The sequence below is a fragment of the Dromiciops gliroides genome, chromosome 4 (assembly GCF_019393635.1).
Source record: "Dromiciops gliroides isolate mDroGli1 chromosome 4, mDroGli1.pri, whole genome shotgun sequence".
NCBI classification, from domain to species: domain Eukaryota; kingdom Metazoa; phylum Chordata; class Mammalia; order Microbiotheria; family Microbiotheriidae; genus Dromiciops; species Dromiciops gliroides.
The window spans coordinates 223,232,731-223,257,515 of record NC_057864.1 but is presented as its reverse complement, the minus strand read 5'-3'; the positions used below and the strand labels follow the sequence as shown (position 1 = coordinate 223,257,515).

The following is a 24,785-nucleotide window of genomic DNA, read 5'->3' as shown; positions in this document are numbered from 1 at the left end:
TACAGCAAGTGATCACCAGGATAATACACTATGACCAGGTGGGATTTATACCAGGAATGCAGGGCTGGTTCAACATTAGGAAAACTATTAACATAATCAACCACATCAATAAGAAAACCAACCAAAATCATATGATTATCTCAATAGATGCAGAGAAAGCTTTTGACAAAGTACAGCACCCATTCCTAATAAAAACACTAGAGAGTTTAGGAATAGGGGGAGCTTTCCTTAGAATAATAAACAGTATCTACCTAAAGCCATCAGCAAGTATTATATGCAATGGAGATAAATTAGAGGCCTTCCCAGTAAGATCAGGGGTGAAACAGGGATGTCCATTATCACCCCTATTATTTAATATTGTTCTAGAAATGTTAGCTTTAGCAATCAGAGAAGAGAAAGGAATTAAAGGAATTAGAATAGGCAAGGAGGAAACAAAACTATCACTCTTTGCAGATGATATGATGGTATACTTAAGGAATCCTCGAGAATCAAGTCAAAAATTACTTGAAACAATTAACAACTTTAGCAAAGTAGCAGGATATAAAATAAATCCACATAAATCATCAGCATTTCTATACATGACCAACAAAGTCCAGCAGCAAGAGATAGAAAGAGAAATTCCATTTAAAGTAATGGTAGGTAATATAAAATACTTGGGAGTCTACTTGCCAAGACAAACCCAGGAACTCTATGAACACAACTACCAAACACTCTTCACACAAATCAAATCAGATCTAAATAATTGGAAAGATATCAATTGCTCATGGATAGGCAGAGCTAATATAGTAAAAATGACAATACTGCCTAAATTAATTTACTTATTCAGTGCCATACCAATCAGGCTACCTAAAAATTATTTTATACAGCTAGAAAAAATAATAACAAAATTCATCTGGAAAAACAAAAAATCAAGAATATCCAGGGAAATAATGAAAAAAAATTCACAGGAAGGTGGGTTAGCGGTACCAAACCTGGAGCTTTACTATAAAGCGGCAGTCATCAAAACTATCTGGTACTGCCTAAAAAATAGAGTGGTAGATCAATGGAATAGGCTAGGCTCAGGAAATGCAGTAGTAAATGACACTAGTAATGTAGTGTTTGATAAACCCAAAGACTCCAGTTTCTGGGATAGGAACTCAGTATTTGACAAAAACTGCTGGGAAAACTGGAAGATAGTATGGCAGAAATTAGGCATAGACCAACATCTTACACCTTATACTAAAATAAGGTCAAAATGGATACATGATTTAGACATAAGAGGTGATACCATAGGTAAATTAGGAGAGAAAGGAATAGTGTACCTATCAGATCTTTGGAAAGGAAAACAGTTTTTGACCAAACAAGAGATAGAGTATATTATAAAATGCAGAGTGGATGATTTTGATTATATTAAATTAAAAAATTTTTGTACAAACAGAAGCAATGCATCCAAAATTGGAAGGGAGGCAGAAAGCTGGGAAACAATTTTTGAGGCCAGTGCTTCTGATAAAGGCCTCATCTCTAAAATATATAGGGAATTAAATCAAATTTATAAGAATCCAAGTCATTCCCCAATTGAGAAATGGTCAAAGGATATGAACAGGCAGTTTTCTGATGAAGAAACCAAAGCTATCTATTCCCATATGAAAAAATGCTCTAAATCTCTAATGATTAGAGAGATGCAAATTAAAACAACTCTGAGGTACCACCTGACACCTATCAGATTGGCTAAAATGACAAAAAAGGAAGATAATAAATGTTGGAGAGGCTGTGGGAAAATTGGAACACTAATGCATTGTTGGTGGAGCTGTGAGCTGATCCAACCATTCTGGAGAGCAATTTGGAATTATGCCCAAAGGGCGATAAAGCTGTGCATACCCTTTGACCCAGCAATCCCACTTTTAGGTCTTTTGCCCAAAGAAATCATGGAAGGGGGAAAGGGACCCACATGTACAAAAATATTTATAGCTGCTCTTTACGTGGTAGCAAGGAATTGGAAGTTGAGGGGGTGCCCATCAATTGGGGAATGGCTGGACAAGTTGTGGTATATGAATACAATGGAATACTATTGTGCTGTAAGAAATGATGAGCAGGAAGAGTTCAGAGAAACCTGGAGGGTTTTACGTGAGCTGATGATGAGTGAGATGAGCAGAACCAGAAGAACATTGTACACAGTATCATCAACATTGAGTGTTGACCTACTGTGATGGACTATATTCTTCTCACCAATGCAATGGTACAGAAGAGTTCCAGGGAACTCATGATAGAAGAGGATCTCCAAATCCAAGAAAAAAAAAGAAAGAAAGAACTGTGGAGTATAGATGCTGATTGAACCATATTATTTCTTTTGTTTTGGGTGCTGTTGTTTTTTTCTTTTCTTTCTATTTTGAGGTTTTGCATCACTGCTCTGATTCTTTCTCTTGTAACAGGATTAATGCAGAAATAGGATTAATGTTATTATGTGTATATATATATGTGTGTGTATATATATATATGTATATGTATAGAGATATATAGATATAACCTATATCAGATTACCTGCTGTCTAGGGGAGGGGGGAGGGAGGGGAGGGAGGGAGAAAAATCTGAAATTGTAAAGCATGTATAAACAAAAGTTGAGAACTATCTTTACATGTAACGGAAAAAAATAAAATACCTCATACATTAAAAAAAAAAAAAGAAATATGGTAAGTGATTCAACTACCAGCATAGGATTGTGCAATGAATTTCATTAGCTACATACATACCCTGTGTCCTCCAGCTGTGCACGAGCAATCCCCCAAGGGACAACATACAAAACAGGAAATGCTGGGGAGAAAATGCAGGTGGATTTTAGAAGAATTAAGACCAAATCCATTGCTTCCCATTTCAGTCAGACTGGACCAACATTAGCTCAGAACATGAGAAATGCCTATGGTCTGCAAGATCCTTCCTCTCCCCTGACCTTTGTACAATTAGAGTTATTCAGCAATGGAATAGGAAGACTCCTGAGCTGATAAGCTACTTGTCTCTGAATATCTTTCAATGGAGACTGGCTAACAGCCTATCAAGGACGACATGGATAAAAGTGTGAAGTTGGACTGGATAATCTCTATGGCCACTCTCTAGCTGTAATATTCTATGACTGTTTATGGGGCTAGCCGGGACTCATTCTTAGTTACAATGACAGGTATGTTATAACTCAGCACTTGAGAAAGGAGAGGGTGACAAATGCCCACTTACCCCTTCAAAACACAGAAAAACATAGAGAGATATTGAGGTTGCTTAACAGCCTGCATCTTTGTGAAGGCCAATACTAAAGTCATTTTACAAAAAGTTCTGAAGTCTTTCTAGGGGGGAAATTAATTTCTGAACCTGCCCTTAGTGATCACTTAATGAACATTGGATATTCAGAATTTTTTGTTTTGTTTTGGTTTTTGTTTTGGTTTTGGTGGGGCAATGAGGGTTAAATGACTTGCCCAGAGTTACACAGCTAGTAAGTGTCAAGTGTCTGAGGCTGGATTTGAACTCAGGTCCTCCTGAATACAGGGCCAGTGCTTTATCCACTGTGCCACCTAGATGCTCCCAGAAATTTATTTTTAGCCAATTTCATTCCTGTTTGTGGTGTTTTCTCTCACTGTATCCTAAGTCTTTTTCTTATCTTTGTCTCCTGAACCTCAGCAAAATTAAACTGAACACACAGTTTACTTACCCCAGCCTACCAAAATATATCTGGGCAAAAGGCGTTTCTGTGAAAGCACCAAAGGTCCCAGCAGTGTGTGAAGATAAATGCCTTCAACTAAAAGCCATGAGTAATTGGCTCCAACAAAGTAGTGCAGAAGAACTTGTGCAGTCCGACAAGTGTATGAAGACTGGAAGAGAAAGGGAGAGAGATGTCAGTTTTTATTTCAGTGCCAGGGAAAGCTTTGGTACTGTGCTCACCTGGGCACCCAGTCTTTCAATCCCACCTCTGTTACCTACTAGTAGTGTCACCTTGGGCAAGGCACTCAACTTCTCTAGGCTGTTGCCCTACTTAGAAAAAAACAAAAACAAAAAAAATTATCTCTAAGGCCCCTTTCAACTCTGAATTCTGTGATCATATGAGCTTGTTTCTCTGCCTCCAAACCTTCTATCTCTCCAGAACAATGCTAAATTTGCATTTCACACACACACACACACACACATATATATGCGTGTATATACACAAATATACACACATGCACATGCACACACATATGTATGTGTGTGTACGTATATATAATTTGTCTACCTTGTTCCTTTCGCCAGAAGAAACTGTGATGAATGAAAATCCTAAGAGACAGAGTTTCTGCGTAATTAGTAATCAATTTATTAATTAAACTAGCTAATAATTAATCAGTTGCTAATCATTGGTCTCTCTGTATCCAAAGACCCAACCATGCATATCACTGAATGCTTAAATACCTTTGGAAAAGGGGGTGCATGTGACAGGTAAAAATCAACCTTGATTAGTGAACAGTTAATGAGGGAATAAACATATCAATGAAGAAGTTGGCTTTTAAGACTTTTTAAGTCTTCAGCTCCTCCTGCTGAGAACATGGCTTTGTCATGAGACTCAGACACCTCCAGCAATCTGGACAAAGGAATCCATTTCTACCCAGATCACTCTGGTTGGTTTCCTCTTTCATGAGCTGGGTTATCCTAGACTCCAATGGAGGGGTGCAAGGGCATAGATTTGTTGCTTTGGTGCTGGAATTCACCAAGATTAGATTCAGTTCACACTATAAACAAAGTAAGGTCTCCTTGTTGGGTGGGATCCTATTCAAGGATTAGGCCAATCTCATCTACCAGCCTTGTCATTAAGAGACTGGCTGAATGACCTACAGGGCCTAGTCCCTCAGTGAGGAAATACAAAGAAAAAAACCTTAATCCTAATTTAATAATTGGTTATTAATATAATAGTAAAATAATAAGTTCTCTAATCCAACCATTCTGGAGGGCAATTTGGAACTATGCCCAAAGGGCTATGGGACTGGTTACCCTTTGACCCAGTGGTGCTACTTCTGGCTCTGTTTCCCTAAGAAACCATAGAAATGGGAAGGGGACCCACATGTACAAGAATATTTATGGCAGTTCTCTTTGTGGTGGCAAAGAATTGGAAATCGAGGGAATGCCCATCAATTGGGTAATGGCTAAACAAGGTGTGGTATATGAATGTAATGGAATACTATTGTGCTGTAAAAAATGATGAGCAGGCAGATTTCAGAAAAACCTGGAAAGATTTAAGTGGGCTGATGCTAAGTGCAGTTAGCACAACCAGGAGAACATTGTACACACTAACAGTAACATTGTGTGATGATTAACTGTGATAGACTTAGCTCTTCTCAGCAGTGCAATGATCCAAGACAATTCCAAAGAACTCATGATGGAAAATGTTCTCCACATCCAGAAAAAAAAAACCTGTGCTTTCTGAATGCAGATTGAACCACACTGTCTCCACTTTTGTTTTTGTTTTTTTCTTTTTTGAGGTTTTCCCCTTTTGTTTTGGTTCTTCTTTCACAACATGACTAATGCAGAAATATGTTTAATGTGATTGTACATATATAACCTATATCAGATTGCTTTATGTCTTGGGGAGGGAGGAGGAAAGGGAGGAAGGGAGAAAAATTTGGAATTAAAAATAGTATGAAAACAAATGTTGAGAACTATCTTTACATACATAATACTTTTATGATTTAAAAAATTTAAAAATAACTACAAAATAATAATAATACATTCTCTCAAATAAATGGTTTTATGGTTATGATTTTGCCTCATGGGAAATGGGGGAAGGGTTAATTCTTTGGAACAGAAGAGCAATATTTCATAGACAATCATTGACTTTTGTTTTTTTAAACTCCTGGCATACAAAGCACTGTAAAATGTGGCCCTGACCTACATCTTCAACCTTAACTTACATTACCCTAGCCAAATGATAACTTATAAATGTCAGGAACATTCCTTGTTCTAAGATCTTGCTGACATTGTTTCATCTGTCTAGAAAACTTTTTCCCTCCTCTCCTATCTTATTTCTACATCTGACTTATTACTTAATATTTCACTTAAATCCTATATCCTCTGTGGGTTCTTCCCTGACAGTTGAAAACTTCTGTAGGACAATAGGCATGGCATAATCAGAGGGATGGGCAAGGGGGCAAGGAGAAACCAAGCAATAAAATTTGGAGTCTGAAGTTTGAATACTGACTCAAAAGTTTACTAATTGTGTAACTTGGGGCAAGTCATTTAAATTCCAAAAGACTTTATTTCCGCATCTATAAAATCAGAGGATTAAACCGAAATTTCCCCCTACTTCCATCCAGCTACGACCTTTTATGATGGTTGCCTTTTCTGACAGATTATCCATATTACATGTTTAGTACCTCATGATAAATCTTTTTGCATGCGCTTGTGTCCTCTACTAGATCACAAAATCCTTGATGGCAGGGGTACTTCTTTGTATTCCTCATAGAACCTACCTTGAATGACTTGCCTAAAATAGGTACTTAATTAATGTGGTTTTTTGGAGGATGGTGATGGTATAAGTTACCTCTGACAGGTAGGACATCCATCCATTTTCATCATCTGGCCTTTTTGAATAGGAATTATGTATGATGACATCCTTTACCAATACAGCCAGAGCTCGAAGCATGAAGGAACCAAACAAATTCATGTGGATATAGTTACGAGTGCAGTGAACTCTTCTAATGAAGAAAACAGAAACATGAACAACCCCCAAGGATACAATAATGACTCAGTTCCTCCCAAGAGATATTCTCTTATATGATGTTGAACCTCCTAAACAAATCAACAAGTATATGTTAAACAACTACCACATGTTGTATACTCTTTTGGGTGCTAGAAATAGAAAGAATGGGTCCCTGACCTCCACTTATATTCTTATTCTTAAATTTTTAATTCATATATATATACACACATACATACATACATAAAACACACACATATATATCATATTCTCTCAGAAATAAAATGTGTGACTATATAATACATATATAGAGCAAATATATGCATATGTATAGAATGTGATTTGCTATGTATATACATGTATGTATCATACAAATATATAAACATATGCAAAATAGAGTGTTTTAAAAAAAGGTTTGACTAGCTTAAAATCAATTTGAAGAAAGGCTGTATTCCCATGATTTGAGTCTATATGTTTTGGTAAGCCAATAAGGAAGGCTAAGAGGACCAGGGGTTGGCTGGGGGGCAGAACTTTCCAAACTCTTACATGGCATCAGCATTTCTATAGTTATAAAGCAGAACCTGCTCTAGGGTCCATGGAAGCCTAAGATGTAGAACACCTGTTTAAACCTAAAGTTGGTAGAGGGAGCTCACTTTGGTGACTTATTTAGTTGTAGGGCACATCATTAGAGCCTGGAGGTTCTGGTTACCTGCTGGGAAGTTTGTGATAGGAAGAAAGGAGAGGTGATGACCAAGCAAGATTCAGAGAAGCCCCTCCCTCCCCCCCAGGGAGACTTTTTTTCTTTTTTCTTTTATTTATTTTAACATTTCCATAACATAGTAGAATAGGAAAAAGATGATTGCACATGAAGCTGCAAACCTATCATGTACAACTTGCTATTCCTTATAAATATATGATAAAGTTATCATGTAACTTTCTTTTTTTTTTCTATTTTCTTCCCAAGAAGACTTTAGACCCAGTTGGACCCTGGTCAATATCAGAGATTGAAAGGCAGCATAGGTATAGATCTAGAGTTACAAAAGGCAAAGGAATCACCCTGAGGTAGGTTGCCCACAGAGTCTCTTTTTCTGGAGAGATCAAAATCCAGTGCAAGTTAGCTCTAGAATGCATTGCTCCCAATAATTGTATAACATATTTAACTTCATTGATACATAAAGCTGGATGGGACATTATATCACAGGATCGTAGTATTTAAAGCTAGAAGCAATCTTAGAGATCATCTAGTCCATCATCTTCATTTTTATAGAGGAATAAATGGAGACCCAGAAAGGGAAATGATTTGTCTAAGATCACACAACCAGTGAGTGAGGCAAGGGACAAAACCTTGTTTGTAGAACATACCCTTTGATTTCCAGTCCACTGCTCTTTCTACCATAGGACACTTCACATCATTACTATTTGAGCATAAACAAGAGCCCTGCCCAAGTAATTTGGAGAGTAATTTTTGTCTCTGTGGTTCTGCTGTTTATTATTAAGACTACTGAATGATATATACAAAGAATTCCACTACCAATCCCCACTCTTTCATCCCTCTGTGGTCTCTATTCCTGACTCTCTGTATGTCTTTCCCCACCATGCCTCAGCAGCATTCTCACCCTTAAAGATCTTTGACCTGGAAATCCTTCTGCCCCAGAAGCCCCTTCCTCTGATTGGTCTATTCTTCCCAAAACCTCCATTTTAAAGAAGCACCCAGATCAGCCATGTTTGTTTCTTCATTTTTCTCCAGATTCCATTCCTAACTCTCCATATTTCTTCCTTCGACATGCCCCTACATTGGTACTGTCTCTCCATCTCCCTCCCTGCCCCATAAACCCTACCTCCATCTCTCCATCCCCCTCCTCCTTACATATACACCATATCTCTGCAAGTTTTTAGCTTCCTTTTATTTGTTGTCCTCTCCCATTAGGATGCAATCTCCTTCCATGAAGGCACTGTCTTTCTTTTTGTTTCTATTTACACTCCCAACATTCAGCACAGAGCCTGTAATATAGTAAGCACTTAATAAATACTTGTTGACTTGAATCCCAAAGTCTACCATGAATTTTCCAAAAGACTTGCCCCTTTCTAGAGATTTTCTCTGAAGTCATCCAGACAACTCCAAATAATAGATAACAAAATAAAACAAACACATATATAATTTGGTTATACTTCTAAAAAGTTTAGAGTAGGAAGTCTCACTCACCTGAGACACAGGAGAATTATTAGAGCCAAGAAGAGGGAAATGAGTGAGAGGGAATATCCCAGGGTATACATTATCTGCAAAGTTGAAAGCAATGTGTAGTGCTCATCCTGTGTATGGAGATAAAGACAATGAAGATCAATGTTAAGTGATTAATAGAATTCTGCTCTCCATTGTAAATCTATGTATCCTCCTCCCCAAATCTTCTCTGCCCTAAGGCATAGGTCTAGATTGGAAAAGGAAGAGTCCTAGGGATTCCACTGATACTTGTTCATGGTCAAACTCTTTGGGAGGAAGAAACCAATAGCCACAGACGGAAGAGCATAAAACAATAGTGTAAAAGAAGACATTATGTATCATTGGAGATACACACTATATCTAAAACTGTTTCCATGCATTCTGGACTTTCTTAAGTAATATCTCATGTTTCCCCAAATACTAAAGAAGATTCACATGCACTAAAAGGTAGGAGACTTATGACAGGCTCTAAGGGGAAAAGATCTGTTATAGTGAATGGTGATTTCCTTCTGACAACGACAGTGGTGGCTGAGGACAGACCAAATGAGACATATCAGCAGGTTTGTTATTTTCCTTGAAAAGTTTTTAGAAGATGTGACAGTTTCCTAAGACTCACCCAACCCATCTGTTGCAACCTATTTCTATTGATTTAGATTATATCATTACAGCATGACCACTGTGACATTGAGATGGGATTCATTGCCAAAGTATGTAAATCAAAGTATATATTTTGTTCAAAAGAAACAATAGAAGTGTAATAGAGAGTATACATATATTATAAGATATACCTCTATATTGAACCTGAGAATGGGTGAGAGGATTTGGATAAAAATTAAAGGAGGAAAAAAAAAGTGATATTATTGTGTCAGTACACTTCAGTATGCTCAGGCAGATGGTGATAGAAATGATGCTTTTCTAATACTAAATCTTATAGAAAGGCTGCTAATAGTATAAAGACATTTCAATGATCCATAATTTGCTAAGTGCATCTGATAAATTCTTGATTTGCCTCTATATTAATTTTATCTCCACCTTTGGTGAAGAAGCAGTTAGGAGAGCTGTTATCATAGACTTAACTTGGACCAGTGAAGAACAATCTGATTACTGACATGGAAATAACAAGAACTTTGAGAGAATATAACCACATAATCTTGGAATATATAATATCAAAGAAAAAGAGCCCTACTTATAATCATTCATTTATCTAGACTCCTAGAAAGTTGATTTCACTCTTTAAAAAAATTAATTGCTATATTTTATTCCTACATCACCTATATTTTCCAGTATTTCTCTTTTACTTCCTTATACCCTTCCAGAAAGTCAACACTTATAACAAAGGATAAAAAAGAGGGGAAAGAGTTCAGCAAAACTAACCAATACATCAACCAATTCTATTATCATGTGAAGTATTCCACATCCATCATTTCCCATCTCTACTAAACAGTGAGGGAGATATATTCTTATATGTCTTCTTTGTGGCAAAGCCTAGTCATAATTTCATAATGTTTGTATATTTCCCCCCAGATTCTGCTTACTTTATTTTGCATCAATTTATGTAAGTCTCCTCATGTATGTTCATTATATTTGTCATTTCTTACAGGAAAATAATATTCTATTACACTCATATAAAGTATTATAATTTGTTTAGCCATTCCCCATTTGATGGGCTTTGGGCTCTCTACCAGTGGGATCTCTAGGGCAAAAAGTATGAATATTTTAGTTACTTTGTTAGCAAAATTCCAAATTGTGGAAAGCTGATTTCAATATATTCAGAAAAGATGCCTATGATCCCATAGCCAAAGAGATGGAGTATAACTCAAATGGAAGTGAGAGGATAAGCAATGAAATTCTGAGAAGAAAACTTTGAATAACTAAATAAGAAAAACACATTCAAATATAAGATCAGATTTCTTAAGTCCATGTTAAAAAAAAAAGATGAAAGGAAACATAGACAAAGATATCAAAAGAGAGGTAGAAGTTTGGGGAGAAAAATAAGCTCTAGCCTGCAACCAATGCTAACTCATAACAGAACAAACCAGAACAATAAACAAGTAGATTCCCTGCTTAGGGCTGATATCATGTGATAGCTACAAAGAAAGCTTTTTTACTTTGCTTTCTTTAGCATAGTTCTTAAGGAAAGGAAAAACAGATGCATAGAAAAAAATTACAGTTCCAGAGAGATGAGGAGCTAGTAAGAAAGCTTTAAAAGAATCCTAGTCTTTGAACACAAATAATTCTATTTCAGGGTTTTCGAGAAATTTGCAGATATAAATTCAGAACCATTGTCATAATATTTGAAAGATTATTCCTTGAAAATTTTCAATCTTCTACTTGGCAAATGTTAGAATTCTTTTTAACTGCTTTAACTCTTTTTTTTTTTTTTTTTTTTTTAGTGAGGCAATTGGGGTTAAGTGACTTGCCCCGGATCACACAGCTAGTAAGTGTTAAGTGTCTGAGGCCAGATTTGAACTCAGGTACTCCTGACTCCAGGGCCGGTGCTTTATCCACTGCACCACCTAGCTGCCCCTAACTGCTTTAACTCTTAATTAAATTCAGAAAGAAACATGGAAGGGGGAGGAAAGGAAGTGATGAGGAACTTTTTTTACTTCCTCGCTTTAAGTGTAATGTCTGCCACCTTGTTTTATTGACTTATGTAGAGTAGTAGAGCCATACAAAAACTTTAGAGATAAACTAGTCCAACTCATTTGTTTTTCAGATGTAAGAGGTTATAGGAGAACAATTCTACCGCAGTCATGTAGCAGGTCTAAATGTGTTTAGGATTTCCCAGCCTCATTTATAGGTTACTCTTTAGCTTTCTACTTGACTTGTTCTCATATTTAATTTTACTCTCCAGATCTATAAGGAAATCCAGGATTATTTTTTTATATTTCCTCATCAGTACAATTTCAACATATTTTCCAAGATTATTTAACTTTGTCAATGGGAAGTATTCATATTTCTTTTTATGTTCAATACTTTAGTTTCAAATGATTAAATATATTAGTTACTAGAGACTGTATCAATAATAAAATCCATATTAAAATGCAGACAATTATATATAATTTTAGCAATTAGAAAGATCATAGCCCTCAGGAATTTCAAACCACATCTAAAGGTAGAGTTCACTTCTGAGAATACAGTCCCACACTGGTTTACTCATTATAACAAATAAATCCTATTCACCAGAATCCCCTTCATCCTGTTCACAGGAAGGCTACAATAGTTTCATAAAGAAAGACAGTTACTCCATCTTCTTTATCTTTGTTTTAATCTCCTCCAGCTTTTCTCCTTCTGTGATAGGAAAACAATCTCTTTGGGTTTGTTCAAGCCATAACTCATAATAGCCTCTTCATAAATCATTTTGTAGTGTTTCTTCATAAAATAATATTTAAGACAGATTTAATAAGAAAGAAGTTTTTCTTCATCTTCATTCTCTCTGTCTTCACAAACTCCTCACAGATGCAAGATAAACTTGAATACTCTATATAAGGAGAAGAACCTCCTGTATTGATGGATATAATTGTAACTCCTAATTTTCCTCCTTCTTAAAATATGGTAGTATAAAAACAAATGTTGAAAACTATCTCTACATGTAACTGGAAAATAATAAAATACTTTTTTCTCTTTTTCTTTTTTTTAGTGAGGCAAATTGGGGTTAAGTGATTTGCCCAGGGTCACACAGCTAGTAAGTGTTAAGTGTCTGAGGCCGGATTTGAACTAAGGTACTCCTGACTCCAGGGCCAGTACTCTATCCACTGTGCCACCTAGCTGCCCTATAAAATACTTTTATAATTTTAAAAAATAAAATGAATGTTAAGAATTGTCTTTACATGTAATTGGAAAAAAATACTGTTTTAAAGGGGGAAAAAGGTAGTAACAGTTTCTATAGGTTCTATAGAGAGGCTTTTGAAGCAAGGGTTATACAAATGAGAACATTATGTTCAGAGAATTTAAGCAATACCAAAAAAAAAAGTACTTTTAGCTAGTGTATACTCTCATCTATTGGAATGTCAAGACATAGCTATTAAAGGCCTTTTTTTTTTTTTTACAAAGTAAAGTAGCTTTTATTTTTCAATTCCCAGCATAGTTAATTGAAAGTTCTGCTAGATTAATGAAAGATAACAAAGGGCTTACTGTTATATGAAAAACTTTAATTTCCTTTTGCCATGTTAGAATATATTTAGTGAATTGCACATTGGTTGTGATGATGGAAACCCTATACTCTCTCCTCTAAATTTTCATGTGCATATGGCTCTGTTTTATGGATTATTACAACACTAATGCTAGTCTACACTCGTAGGCACACATAGAGCCTTTGCCTACATTTCAGGGATAGGCACAACCTAGTTGTATTAATAATTCAGGAGAGCAATAAAGAGATGGAGCTATTACCACTAAAATCAACAGAGCTCACATTTTGTTTGAAGCTGTAGTTGCCAGAACATTCTGTGTCATACCGCCAAATATCTGTAGAGTTCTCCAGAGTCTGCCAAGTTCCCCCAGCCAAGCAACGTCTGTATACTCTTCCTGGGTTTTCTGAAAGTAAACAGAGCTTTAGAAAAAAAATCAATGCATACAACTTTATGTTTGCTTCAAAGCTTTCAATCCTCACCACCATTCTCCAACGGAGCTATGGAAAATCTCAGGAAAGAATGGTTCTCATTTCCCTTTCAGTGGCTCATTAAAGTATCTGCTGTTTATTTTTTATTTTTAAATGGCATATGTTTATATATATATATATATATATACAGCTTATATATGTGTGTATATACATATTTATGCATTCATATATACATACATTTACACATATTTTCCAAAGCTTCTAAATTCAGTAGCAAAAACCAAGTCCCACTAAGCTTTTCTGTGTTTGCCCCTCTGGGTGAGAAAGACATGTGGACTAATGAAACCCCTCTTTTTAAAGAAAGATATAATATAGTCTTGCATTTAAATTTAGGGTTATTTGTCTAGAGGTTATCTTTTGTCTTTCTCCAGTGCATGGTTCATTCATTTATAGCAAAAACTTGCTCAGAATATCATTAAAAAGTTAATCTGGAGAGAAAATTCATTATAAAAGTACAGACAGAAAATAAATGAAATTTAAGGATAAGCAACACTAGTCCATTGGTGGAGGAAGAGAAAGTGGAGAGGAGATGAATTTACTCAACCCTAGTGTGGCAGCAAATTCTGTCCAGGCAAGTCACTCCTTAAGTAGGATATTGTTCCAGACAAGGCTCTAATGGACTATTACCTATTCAGTTTGAGGTTGTAGTACCTTTTCCTTACAAAGCTAACTGTTGGCATTGGCACATATCCACTGTCCCTCAAAAGTTCTTGGGTTTCTTCATCTCCTGTGGTTTCCATGAACTCTGGTGTTCACCACCCATGATTCTTCAGTCCCTCCTTCCAACTGAGAGAAGCTCTATATCTTATGAGCTCCCTTATTGATTAGGGGCTACACATTAGTGTAATAATAACCTGTATCTGTATAGCAAGAAGCTAGGTGGTGCAATGGATAGATTGACAGGCCTTAAAGACTAGCCCTAAAAATCTGTGCAAGTCACTTAACTCTGCCTAAGTTTCCTCATCTACAAAATGGTCTGAAGAAAGAAAGCACAAATCCCTCCAAAGAGTGATTTCCATCACTTGCCAAGAAAACCCTAAAATGGGGTCACAAAGACTTGGACACAGCTGAACAATAGCAACAATCTGTCTAGCACTTTTAGGCTTGTCTCTTTAAGAGCTTTAAGAGTTTACCTCATGGGGCAGCTAGGTGGAACAGTGGATAAAGCACCGGCCCTGCATTCAGGAGTACCTGAGTTTAAATCCAGCCTCAGACACTTGACACTTACTAGCTGTGTGACCCTGGGCAGGTCACGTAACTCTCATTGCCCCGCAAAAAATAAAAAAATAATTAGTTTACCTCATAGTAATACTATAAAGAAAGCATCACAAATATTAGGGGCAGCTTAGGCAGCTCAAAAGATAGAATACTGGTCCTAGAGTCAGGAAGATCTGAATTCAAATTTGGCCTCAAAGACTCACAAGCTATATGGCCCTGGGCAAGGCCTTTGTCCTTTTCCTCAGTTTCTTCAACTGTATAATGAGGATTATAATAGCCCCTACCTCCCAGGTGGTTATGAGATCAAGTGAGATATTTGTAAAGCCCTTAGCACAGTGACTCGTATATATATGGTACTTAATAAATATTTGTTTTCTCCCTTCAGAAATAGAAAAACTGAAACTGAGAAAGGGAAAGTGATGTAGGAATGCAGGCAGGCAGGAAATGAGGTGCCATGGTCTAGGCATAGGCAGCTTATAGCATAGTTTGGCTAGAACCTGGTTTTTATGATGGGAAGTGATATGAAATGAGGCCAGAAATCTTGGTTCTAGGCAAACGAGGGTAGTAGCTGTGCACAGACTCTGATCCTCTATCTCCACCCTCCATGCATTTGTATAAGCCATCTTCCTCCTCATTGCCTCCTTTCAGAATTTTTGTCTTTCTTTAAGCCCTGGTTCAGGTACCATCACGAAGCCTTACTTGATCTCACAAGTTGTTTGTATTCACTTTCCTTCCTTAATTTACTTCATACTTAAAATATATATATATATATATATATATATATATATATATATATATGTACAACTTGTATCTCTCCTCCAGTCCCCAAGAAATATACGTTCTTTTGAGGGGAAAAAACTAATTGTTTACTTTTTATTCCTTATCATAGTGTCTTGTACACAGCAGGTGCTTAATAAATGTTTGTTGAATAAAATAGAAAAATTTCCCCTTACATTTTTCACTTATCTCTCTTCCCAGTCCTCATCATACACACAGTTATTCAATCAATTTGCTATATGTCCTAAGGAACCTAGTACCTGATAGAAAAGAATCCATAATCAGAGGCAGAAAGTTTACTACTCAGAGAAGGAACATTCCTAAAAAGAAAATAAAAGAGCCTGAAAGGCTGACTTTGCTGGCCTTGTTACTAAGGCCACGGCTGTTCCTTTCTTTAAAATTATTATTTTTTTTTTACAACATGGGAGGTGGGGTGTAGGGGCCATGTTTCAGAGACCTGAAATGAATAAAATGTCAAAATTCCTCTCATGAGAAAGAAATAGCACAAAAACCAAGGGTTTCAGCTACAGCCAGAAGGTGGAAGCATAGAGAAGCTTTACAGTGATGTCCAGCAAAGTAGAATCTCATACATAGAACCAAGACTTCTAGTGAAGACAAGCAGGGAACAGGTCTAGCAGAAGCAGCACATCAACACCACCAGAATATAGCGATGACACTGTAGTGTGGGAGGCATGGGTTATCCCTCTAGAGGTGCACCGTGGCCACACATATTCTTTAAGTGTGTGACTTTCCATGAATGTTCTCTATATGTGTGCCCCTGTGTGCACCCTGATCACACCTGTACTACACATCTTCCCCCATAAACATACCTTGCCACGTATGCTCCCAATATGTATCTCCTGCCATATATATTCTCTCTATATGTCTACTCTGTACTAATATGCATGTTTGTGTATGTGCCAGACTTTTTGAGCAGATGTTTATTGCTATTTTTTTCATTATGTTATTTCATTAACTACTCAAGAAGATCCGAATTCAAATCTAGCCTCAGACACTAACTCTGTGACCCTGGGCAAGTCCCTTATCCTCTGTTTACCTCTGTGTCTTCATCTATAAAACAGGAAATAAGAGTTATTATTATTCCTGTTTTATAGATGAAGACACAGGTTTTTGTGAGGATCAAATGACATAATACTTGTAAAGCATTTAGCACAGTGCCTGGCACCTAGTAAGCACTGTATAAATGTTACCTATTATAATTATTCTTCTTTTTACTTTTCTCCAGACTAATTGAGTTCTCTGGCTGACTATTTAAAGCAAACACATTGGTGGGAATTTGTGAACTATGGCTGTAAAGAGATGTGAATCCATAAAATACCCTGAACCTGGTGTAGCCTTCTCTTGAGGACCCAACCTAGGGGTTGAGGGATTGTCCCCAAGTGCTACATATATAAAAAAATATAATCATCTGAGTTTCCATTTCTTCATCTAGGAAATGGAGGGATTAGATTAGACTAGATACTAGCTTCTTGAGCTGTGGGGTTCTGACCCCATATGGGGTCATGTAAATGAATGTGAGGGTTGTGAAGAATCTGGCAACAATAAAAGGTTATGTATGCCTATTTTATATACCAATATACCCAGGGTCACGTAAAAATTTCAAGGGGTCATGAGTAGAAAAAGTTTAAGACTCTAAGGTCCTTTCATATGTAAAGTTCAATCATTCCAATTGATCTGTTTTCTGCAGTTGGATTTTTCTATATGGAATAATCCTATGGTATCTGTATTTTGGATTACTGAATAGGTGTGCGTAGGTAGAGCCGAAGGAAGTGGACAATATAGAAACTGACATGGAACTGGAAGGGTTGGCCTATTTCAGAGGTTGTGGGGTTTTTAGATTTTTTTTTCCCCTGGAAGGCCATGGATATTTAGAACTATGCAGGGCCTGGAACCATCAGATTCCCTTGCTTCAGTGAATCTGTGTTAGTAGTATCCCAAGGCTTCTGTGATATCTCTATATATCTGGAGCCATGCCAGCAGTTTCTGAGGAGATAATTCTAACTAGAATTCACTTGAGAATGACTTCAGAAAAGCTATCACTTAACTCTCTGACACAGATAAATCAGCACTAAAATCAGCACTAACATTCTTCTAAATGCCACAGTTAAATCAATGTGGTAACACAATAGTATGCCTTCCTCCCTCAAATCAAATTTGAAATGCCACATCTTTTCAAAACTTTTCAGAATATTTTTAGAAGCTAACTCTAATTTTGTTCTGCCTGAGACTTTGTAACCATCCAAGATGAAGCAGTTTCTTAGAAGGATTTTGGAGAATGGGTAAAAAATAGCATGTTACCTTCTTGCCACCAAGGTAAGTACGAAGGACAGGGAACAGAGACATTTCCTGGAGGTGAATGAGGCCAGCATGCATACCTGTCAAATGTCCCATTACAATATACACCTGTAAAAATAAAATAAAATAAGGAGAGGTCCAAATGAATTCATTAAACAAACTTTATTAAGTATTTACTGTGTAGGTAGGCACTGGGGAAGATAAAAAGATGGATGATAACATTTATGATTATTTTTATTATTTTTAAATTTAAAAATCTTTTTAGCGGGGCAATGAGGGTTAAGTGACTTGCCCAGGGTCACACAGCTAGTAAGTGTCAAGTGCCTGAGGCCAGATTTGAATTCAGGTACTCCTGCATCCAGGGCCGGTGCTTTATCCACTTCTCCACCTAGCTGCCCCTGATGATAGCAATTATGTCATGTTTATATAGCATCTTAAGGTTTAGAAGGATAAGACAAGGAATTTACACATTAGTAGTAGAACAGCAAAATTCTTCTTCCTGCCCTGGCCAAGTCAGCCTGGTGTGATTGGTCATCATCCTACCTGTGTACAAGCAGAGATGTTTCAACTGTATGGAAGGTTATTAGAGTGAGAAAGAGCCCCAAGACACATAGCAGAGAATAGGGAAGGACTCAGGAGGTGTCCTCAAGGATATAGCCATTGTACTAAGCTTGTGAAACAGGGCCTTTGGTGTTCTAATCCTTTACTACTCTGTAAGCAAGACATCAAGACCTCCTGAGGACACACACAAAGACACGTTGGGAAAGTCTGACAGAATGCCATATTTGGGCAGATGAACTATTTTCCCATGAAGAGGTCTCACCTTTCTCTTTCTCATTCCAAAGATAACGAGATCCTCAAGCAGCAATTTAATGGACCAGATCATTAAAAAAAAACCAAAACACAAACCCCCGAAGTCTTGGCCTTTTTTGCTTTTAATGACTAGTCATCATAGACCTCAAAGTGGGAGAAAAGTTAGTCCCTTATTTGTACTATTGGCAGGAACTACTGATTTCCTGCATCTGTTTTTACTCCTGCTTTACCTACCTAATTATGGTTACAGCTGATGAATAGATATAATGAACCAGTGTGTACATAATAAACAATAATGTAGGAATTTGGCAATCCCCTCATTTAATTAGATTAGCATAGATGGCTGAATAAGTTGAGGCTCATTTCTACACTTAGTAAGCTAACCAGAAAGCAATCAACTTTTAACTGCCTTGGAAAATCGTGATGTTGTGAAGCATCCTAAATAAAGTCCTGGAGTGACATTTGGCAAGTCCTTTACTTAAAAAATAATATGGGGAACTAGGATGATGATATATATATTTCTAGTAAGGGGGTTTGGGGACTTCATTTCATTACTTCTCTTTGCATCTATAGACAGAGGCTTTGATCTGCATAAAACACAAGGTCTCTCCCAATCGGCTAGATTCAATTTAATTCAACAAATTTAAGTGCCTGATATGTTGATAGTATGGTTCACAGTGGCTGGGGAGAGAGGAGGTTTACAATGTAATGTCTAGGAGGGTTATGACGCTTAGATAGATAGCCATAATATATAATATTATGTGACAAGTATATTAAGGGGGTGCTAAAAAACATGCTATGTGAAATGGAAGGATGTTCCTAACAGGATTATCAGAAAAGTGCTCATAGAAGAAAAAGAACCCATGTTTTAAAGGATATATAGGAATTCAACAGGTAAAGAGAAGGAATAGTTTCTTAAACAAAGTCAAGGAGGCAAAAATAAGGTATTTTCAGGGGGGAAAGACTAGTTTTACTTGGCAGGAGCTCATAGCATATTACTGTGAATAATATGAGGTAATTCTGAAAGGGTAAGATGATGTCAGTATAAAGTCTCCCAAAAGTCAGGCAAAGGGGGCAGCTAGAAGGCGCAGTGGATAAAGCACCAGCCCTGGATTCAGGAGTACCTGAGTTCAAATCCAGCCTCAGATTCTTGACACTTACTAGCTATGTGACCCTGGGCAAGTCACTTAACCCCCATTGCACCGCACCCCTCCCCCCCCCAAGGATATTGAGCTATATAACGCATAAAAGTGCCATATGCTGAGAAGCTAGACCTGAGATCAATCAGCCACTCAGCTAGCATTTCTCAGTGTCAGGCATTATGCTAAGTGCTAGGGTTACAACGAAAGGTAATAATAATAATAATAATAATACAGTCCCAGCTCACAATTTAATTGGGAAGATAACATTCAAATTATTATGTATAAACAAAACACATACCAGATAAAATGAGGACTGTCTCAGAGGAAAAGCAGTGAGGAAGAATGGGAAAAGCTTCTTGTAGAAGATGAGACTTTAACTGAGACTTGAAGGAAGTAGGAGGAAAAAAACATGAGGCAGAGATGAGAAGAAAGATTATTCCAGGCATGATGGACAGCCAATGAAAATGTTCAAAGTTGGGAGATGGCTATTCAAAGAGGCCCGTGTTACTGCATCACAGAGTACATGAAAAGGAGTAAAATGTAAGAAGATTGAAAAGGTGGAAGAGGCCAGGTAATGAAAGTTTATGATCATAGAGGATTGTTATATTTGTAGTTCCAAGAGACTCCTGAGGATTATCTGATCCAACCTCTCATTTTACAAATGAGAAGACAGACCCAGCTAGAAAAGTGATTTGCTCAAGGTTACAAAAGTCGTGAGCAGCAGTTCTGGGATTGAACCCTGGACTTTTGGCTTCAGATGCTCTATTCTCTCCACTATGTCACACTGACATTAATCCTATTACACTGTATGTGTTATGAAAGGTCTCCAGGGAATCAGACAGAGAGGGTGCTTCGTTCCCACAGACTGTGTGTCCACATAGTAGACACTTGGCCTCCATGATCAAAACAACTTCTGGGCCGAACACTTTCTCACAGTATTATTGACTCCATGCCCTGGAAGTCAATCTGCTAGTGAGAAATATTGGGTTCATGACTAGGAGAATTACATCAAAACCCTTATTGTAGTCCTTGGTTCTGAACCAGACTCTTGTGAATAACATTGGCGTTTGGCCTTGGATCAATAGTTCATGCCCATATGAATCTACATTGGCTAAAATGAGGCAGATTCAGGTAAGCTAGCCCATAAAACAGGGGTCTTTGTGGGAGGAGGGCCTTTTATTGTTTTTTTTTTAACCAAAAATCTTGAGATTGAGTGGCACATGAGTGGGTGGTGGGGTTTAGAGATCATGCTGTCTAACCCCATCATTTTATAGATGAGGAAACTGAGACCCAGAGAAAGAAAGTGACTTGCCATTTATTTTTGGTCACATTTCCAGAAGGGAATAAAGATGAAATTCAAATCCTGCGCTCTTTCCAATACTCAGAATTCAGTGTTCATGAACACAGGATGTTCCACTGCCCCTACCCATGGAAGGTTGCTGGTGTGGTATTTATTTGAATATATCACAAGATCCATGATGGTTTTGACCCTCTACCAATTCATATCAAAATCCTAGGGCTAGGGGGCAGCTAGGGGGCCACAGTGGATAAAGCACCAGCCCTGGATTCAGGAGGACCTGAGTTCAAATCTGCCCTCAGACACTTGTCACTTACTAGCTGTGTGACCCTGGGCAAGTCACTTAACCCCCATTGACCCAAAAAAGAAATCCTAGGGCTACTTTGCATACAGTTTCATAAGCTGCTGCTGGTGCCTGAGCTGTTGGTGATGAGCCATTCCTTGGATAACTGGTTATGTCTTCCACCTGGCTGGTACTCATAGTCTCTCCTGTTACCTTGTACTCCCTCATCATGGACTTGAAGAACCCAGGATCAAAATATACAGAGCTATTTTTTTTTTGTGGTAGCAAAGAACTGGAAACAAAGTAGATGCTCATTGATTGAGGAGTAGCTAAATAAATGGAATGGAATTGTATTGCTCCATTGAGAAAATACAAATTATCAAGTATTCAGATAATCACAGGAAGACTACTATGAGGTAGTGTGGTTGAGTGGAAAGAACAATGGTTTGAGTTCAAATCCTGCTTCTATCATTTAGTTCCTTTATGACCTGGGACAAATCACTTAACCTCTCTGGGTTTCAGTCTACCTGTATAATAATGGCAGCTAGGTGGTACAGTGGATAAAGCCTAAAGCTTGGAGTCAGGAAAAATTAGTTCAAATTCAGCTTTAGATACTTACTAGCTGCGTGTCCTTGGGCAAGTCACTTAACTTCCATTTGCCTCAGTTCCTCATCTGTAAAATAGGGACACACTGGAGAAGGAAATAGCAAACCACTCCAGTATCTTTGCCAAGGAAACCCCATAGACAAAAACCCCATGTAACCATGGGGTCACATAGACAGCAAAAAATAATAAGGGTTTTGTATAAAATGATCCTAAAGGTTCTTTCAAGCTCTAATTTTTATGATCCTATGATATTATAAACAGTGCAGAGTGAATTAAATAGAACCAACCAGAAAAACAATAGTTACAATGATTACAGCAATGTAAATAGAGAAGAAAAAAAAAACAAACCCGTGCAGTATGAAATTTTAATGATTAAAGTTGACCTCAGAAAGGACTGAAGAAAATGCACAGGGATGCCTTTCAAAGCTGGGTACTAGAGATATGAAATATTGAACTATGTCCAGATTGAGGCTGGTATGCTTAGGGACTGATTTTGCTAAACTATATCTTTTTATCTTTCTTTTAAAATCATTGTTACAAGTAGAAGGGGCTAATGTGCTTATCTAAGACAAAAACCTGCCCGAAGGATTTTGTTCCAGTTGCTCATTTATGTATGAAAGACAAGAGAATTTTGGAATTAATAACTGGGGGGAATGCTGAACTGCAACATTATTTTATGATTATTGGGCAAATGTACTTTGTCTAATTGTGTTTCGCTCAATAGAGATGAGATTTTCATTACTCATTATAAATGGAAGTGATGTTTTTCAAGATGAGAATCCATTTGTGAATCAAGCAGAGTAAAAGGGTACAAAGAATAGATTTCAGAGTTGCATTAAAGTGAGTATGTCTTTCTGCCCTGAGATCAGAGAAGAAACCTCAGATACATGTGAAAGTCAGGCCACAGATCTCTGAAGTTCCTTAGTGGTGAACTGGCCTGACAACATGTGCTCCCTACACATGTTCCTTGTTACTCTGATCATTTCAGTTGGCCCCCCTGTTCTCCATGGGCATTGAATGCATTGATGGCACCCCCAGTTTTGTGGGTGAAATGTTATATAACTTATTCTTACTTAGCCTTTGGTTTAGTAAATGTTTTGATTAACAGTCAATGGAGTCATCCAATATGTTTATGTGAAATAATCATTAGAGGGGCACTAATCCACTGTTGGTGGAGTTGTGAAAAGATCCAACCATTCTGGAGAGCAATTTGAAACTATGCCTAAAGAGCTATAGAACTGTGTATAACCTTTGATCCAGCAATGCCACTGCTGGATTTATATCCCAAAAGAGAAAAAGGCCTATTTGTACAAAAATATTTATAGCAGCTCTTTTTGTGGTTGCTAAGAATTGGGAATCAAAGGAATGCCTATCAATTGGGGAATGGCTAAACAAGTTGTGGTATATGATGGTGATGAAATATTATTGTGCAATAAGAAATGACAAGCAGGATGAATTCAGAAAGGCCTTGTAAGACTTGTATGAACTTATGTATAGTGAAGTGAGCAGAATCAAGAGAACATTGTGCACAGAGGCAACAATATTGTTTGATGAAGAATTGTGAATGACAACTATTCTCAACAATACAATGATCCAAGACAATCCCAAAGGACTATTGATGAAACATACTATCCACCTCCAAAGAAAGAACTGATATTGATGGAACACAGACTGAAGTGTGCTATTTTTCCCTTTTTTTCATTTTTTCTTTTATTCAAGTTTTCTTGTACAAAATGAATAATATGGTAATGTTTTACATAATTGTACATGTATAACCCATATCTGATTGCTTGCCACCTCAGGGAGGGGAGAGGGGGGAGAGGGAAGGAGGGATAAAAATTGGAACTCGAAACTATAAATAAAAATGATTATTACTTTAAAAAAAGAAGAAATAGTTAACAGAGACTTGTGGGCAACAGTTTCAGTGGAATAACTACCCACCAGGGAGGCTAAGAGTACTGAGTTATCCCAGTTCCTTCCCTGTGCAGAATCCAAACTGATGCCAGAGAAAGAACAGGTTAAGAGGGAGAAGTACATAGAGACATAGAGACAAAGAAAGAGACAGAGACAGATAAAGACAAAGAGACAGAGAGAGATAGCGACAAAGAGAGACACAAAAACAGAGAGAGACAGAGACAGAAAGAGCACCACAAAGAGAGAGGGAGTATTTCAATGCAAGATCATGACAACATAGGAGAAACCAGATCTCTGAGATAACACAGTATGTAGCCCACACTAAAGAAGGGATGCCTTACTGGGTAGAAGAGCAGGAAGGCATATATTCAGAAGAGAAGGTGATGTAAAGTGAAAATACATTAATATTTTTTTAAAGAACCAAGTGTTACCATGAATACTTCAGTGAAGTACTGGAGAAGTAATAATAATAATAGTAATAATACAAATTTATATAGTGCTTTTAAGCTCTTTAATATAAATTATCTCACTTGATCTGGAAACTGCTCTTTCCACAGCTCCCATAGTCCATAAGGAGATGCAAAGGAGGAATGCTGATAACCTCCAGACCTCATTCCCTGCTTAAGACAAAGATGAACTGTGAGGAGGAAGCTATAAGAAGAGTTGTCAGCTGTGTATCTACCAGCATAGGAAAAAAATCTGGATTTTATCTCTCTCTTTCTTTTTTTTTTTCATTCAGGTGTAGCCCAAAAGTCTGGAATATATCATTAGTTGAGCAGAATAGGTCTTTAGATGTGATCAAATTATTGAAACATATGTTAAAATTATCTCAGAGTAATTTAGGCCTGCATAAGGGTTCTAGATTGAACTCAAAAGAATGGGGAACCTCTTGGCTTTTAAAA

At 37.2% G+C, this 24,785-nt stretch overlaps 1 protein-coding gene across 1 annotated transcript in view; it reads right to left on the bottom strand.

Annotated features, from left to right (window-relative positions):
- The window catches only part of GLP2R (glucagon like peptide 2 receptor), a 76,254-nt gene that overhangs the window by 40,734 nt on the left and 10,735 nt on the right, over positions 1 to 24,785 (bottom strand). Inside the window, exons 3-8 of the mRNA XM_044003759.1 lie at positions 17,832 to 17,936; positions 13,311 to 13,432; positions 8,882 to 8,988; positions 6,523 to 6,676; positions 3,670 to 3,829; positions 2,726 to 2,786 (exon numbers count right to left, since the gene is read on the bottom strand). Of these exons, the coding sequence (XP_043859694.1) occupies positions 2,726 to 2,786; positions 3,670 to 3,829; positions 6,523 to 6,676; positions 8,882 to 8,988; positions 13,311 to 13,432; positions 17,832 to 17,936 (709 nt within the window). The remainder of the gene's footprint in view (positions 1 to 2,725; positions 2,787 to 3,669; positions 3,830 to 6,522; positions 6,677 to 8,881; positions 8,989 to 13,310; positions 13,433 to 17,831; positions 17,937 to 24,785) is intronic.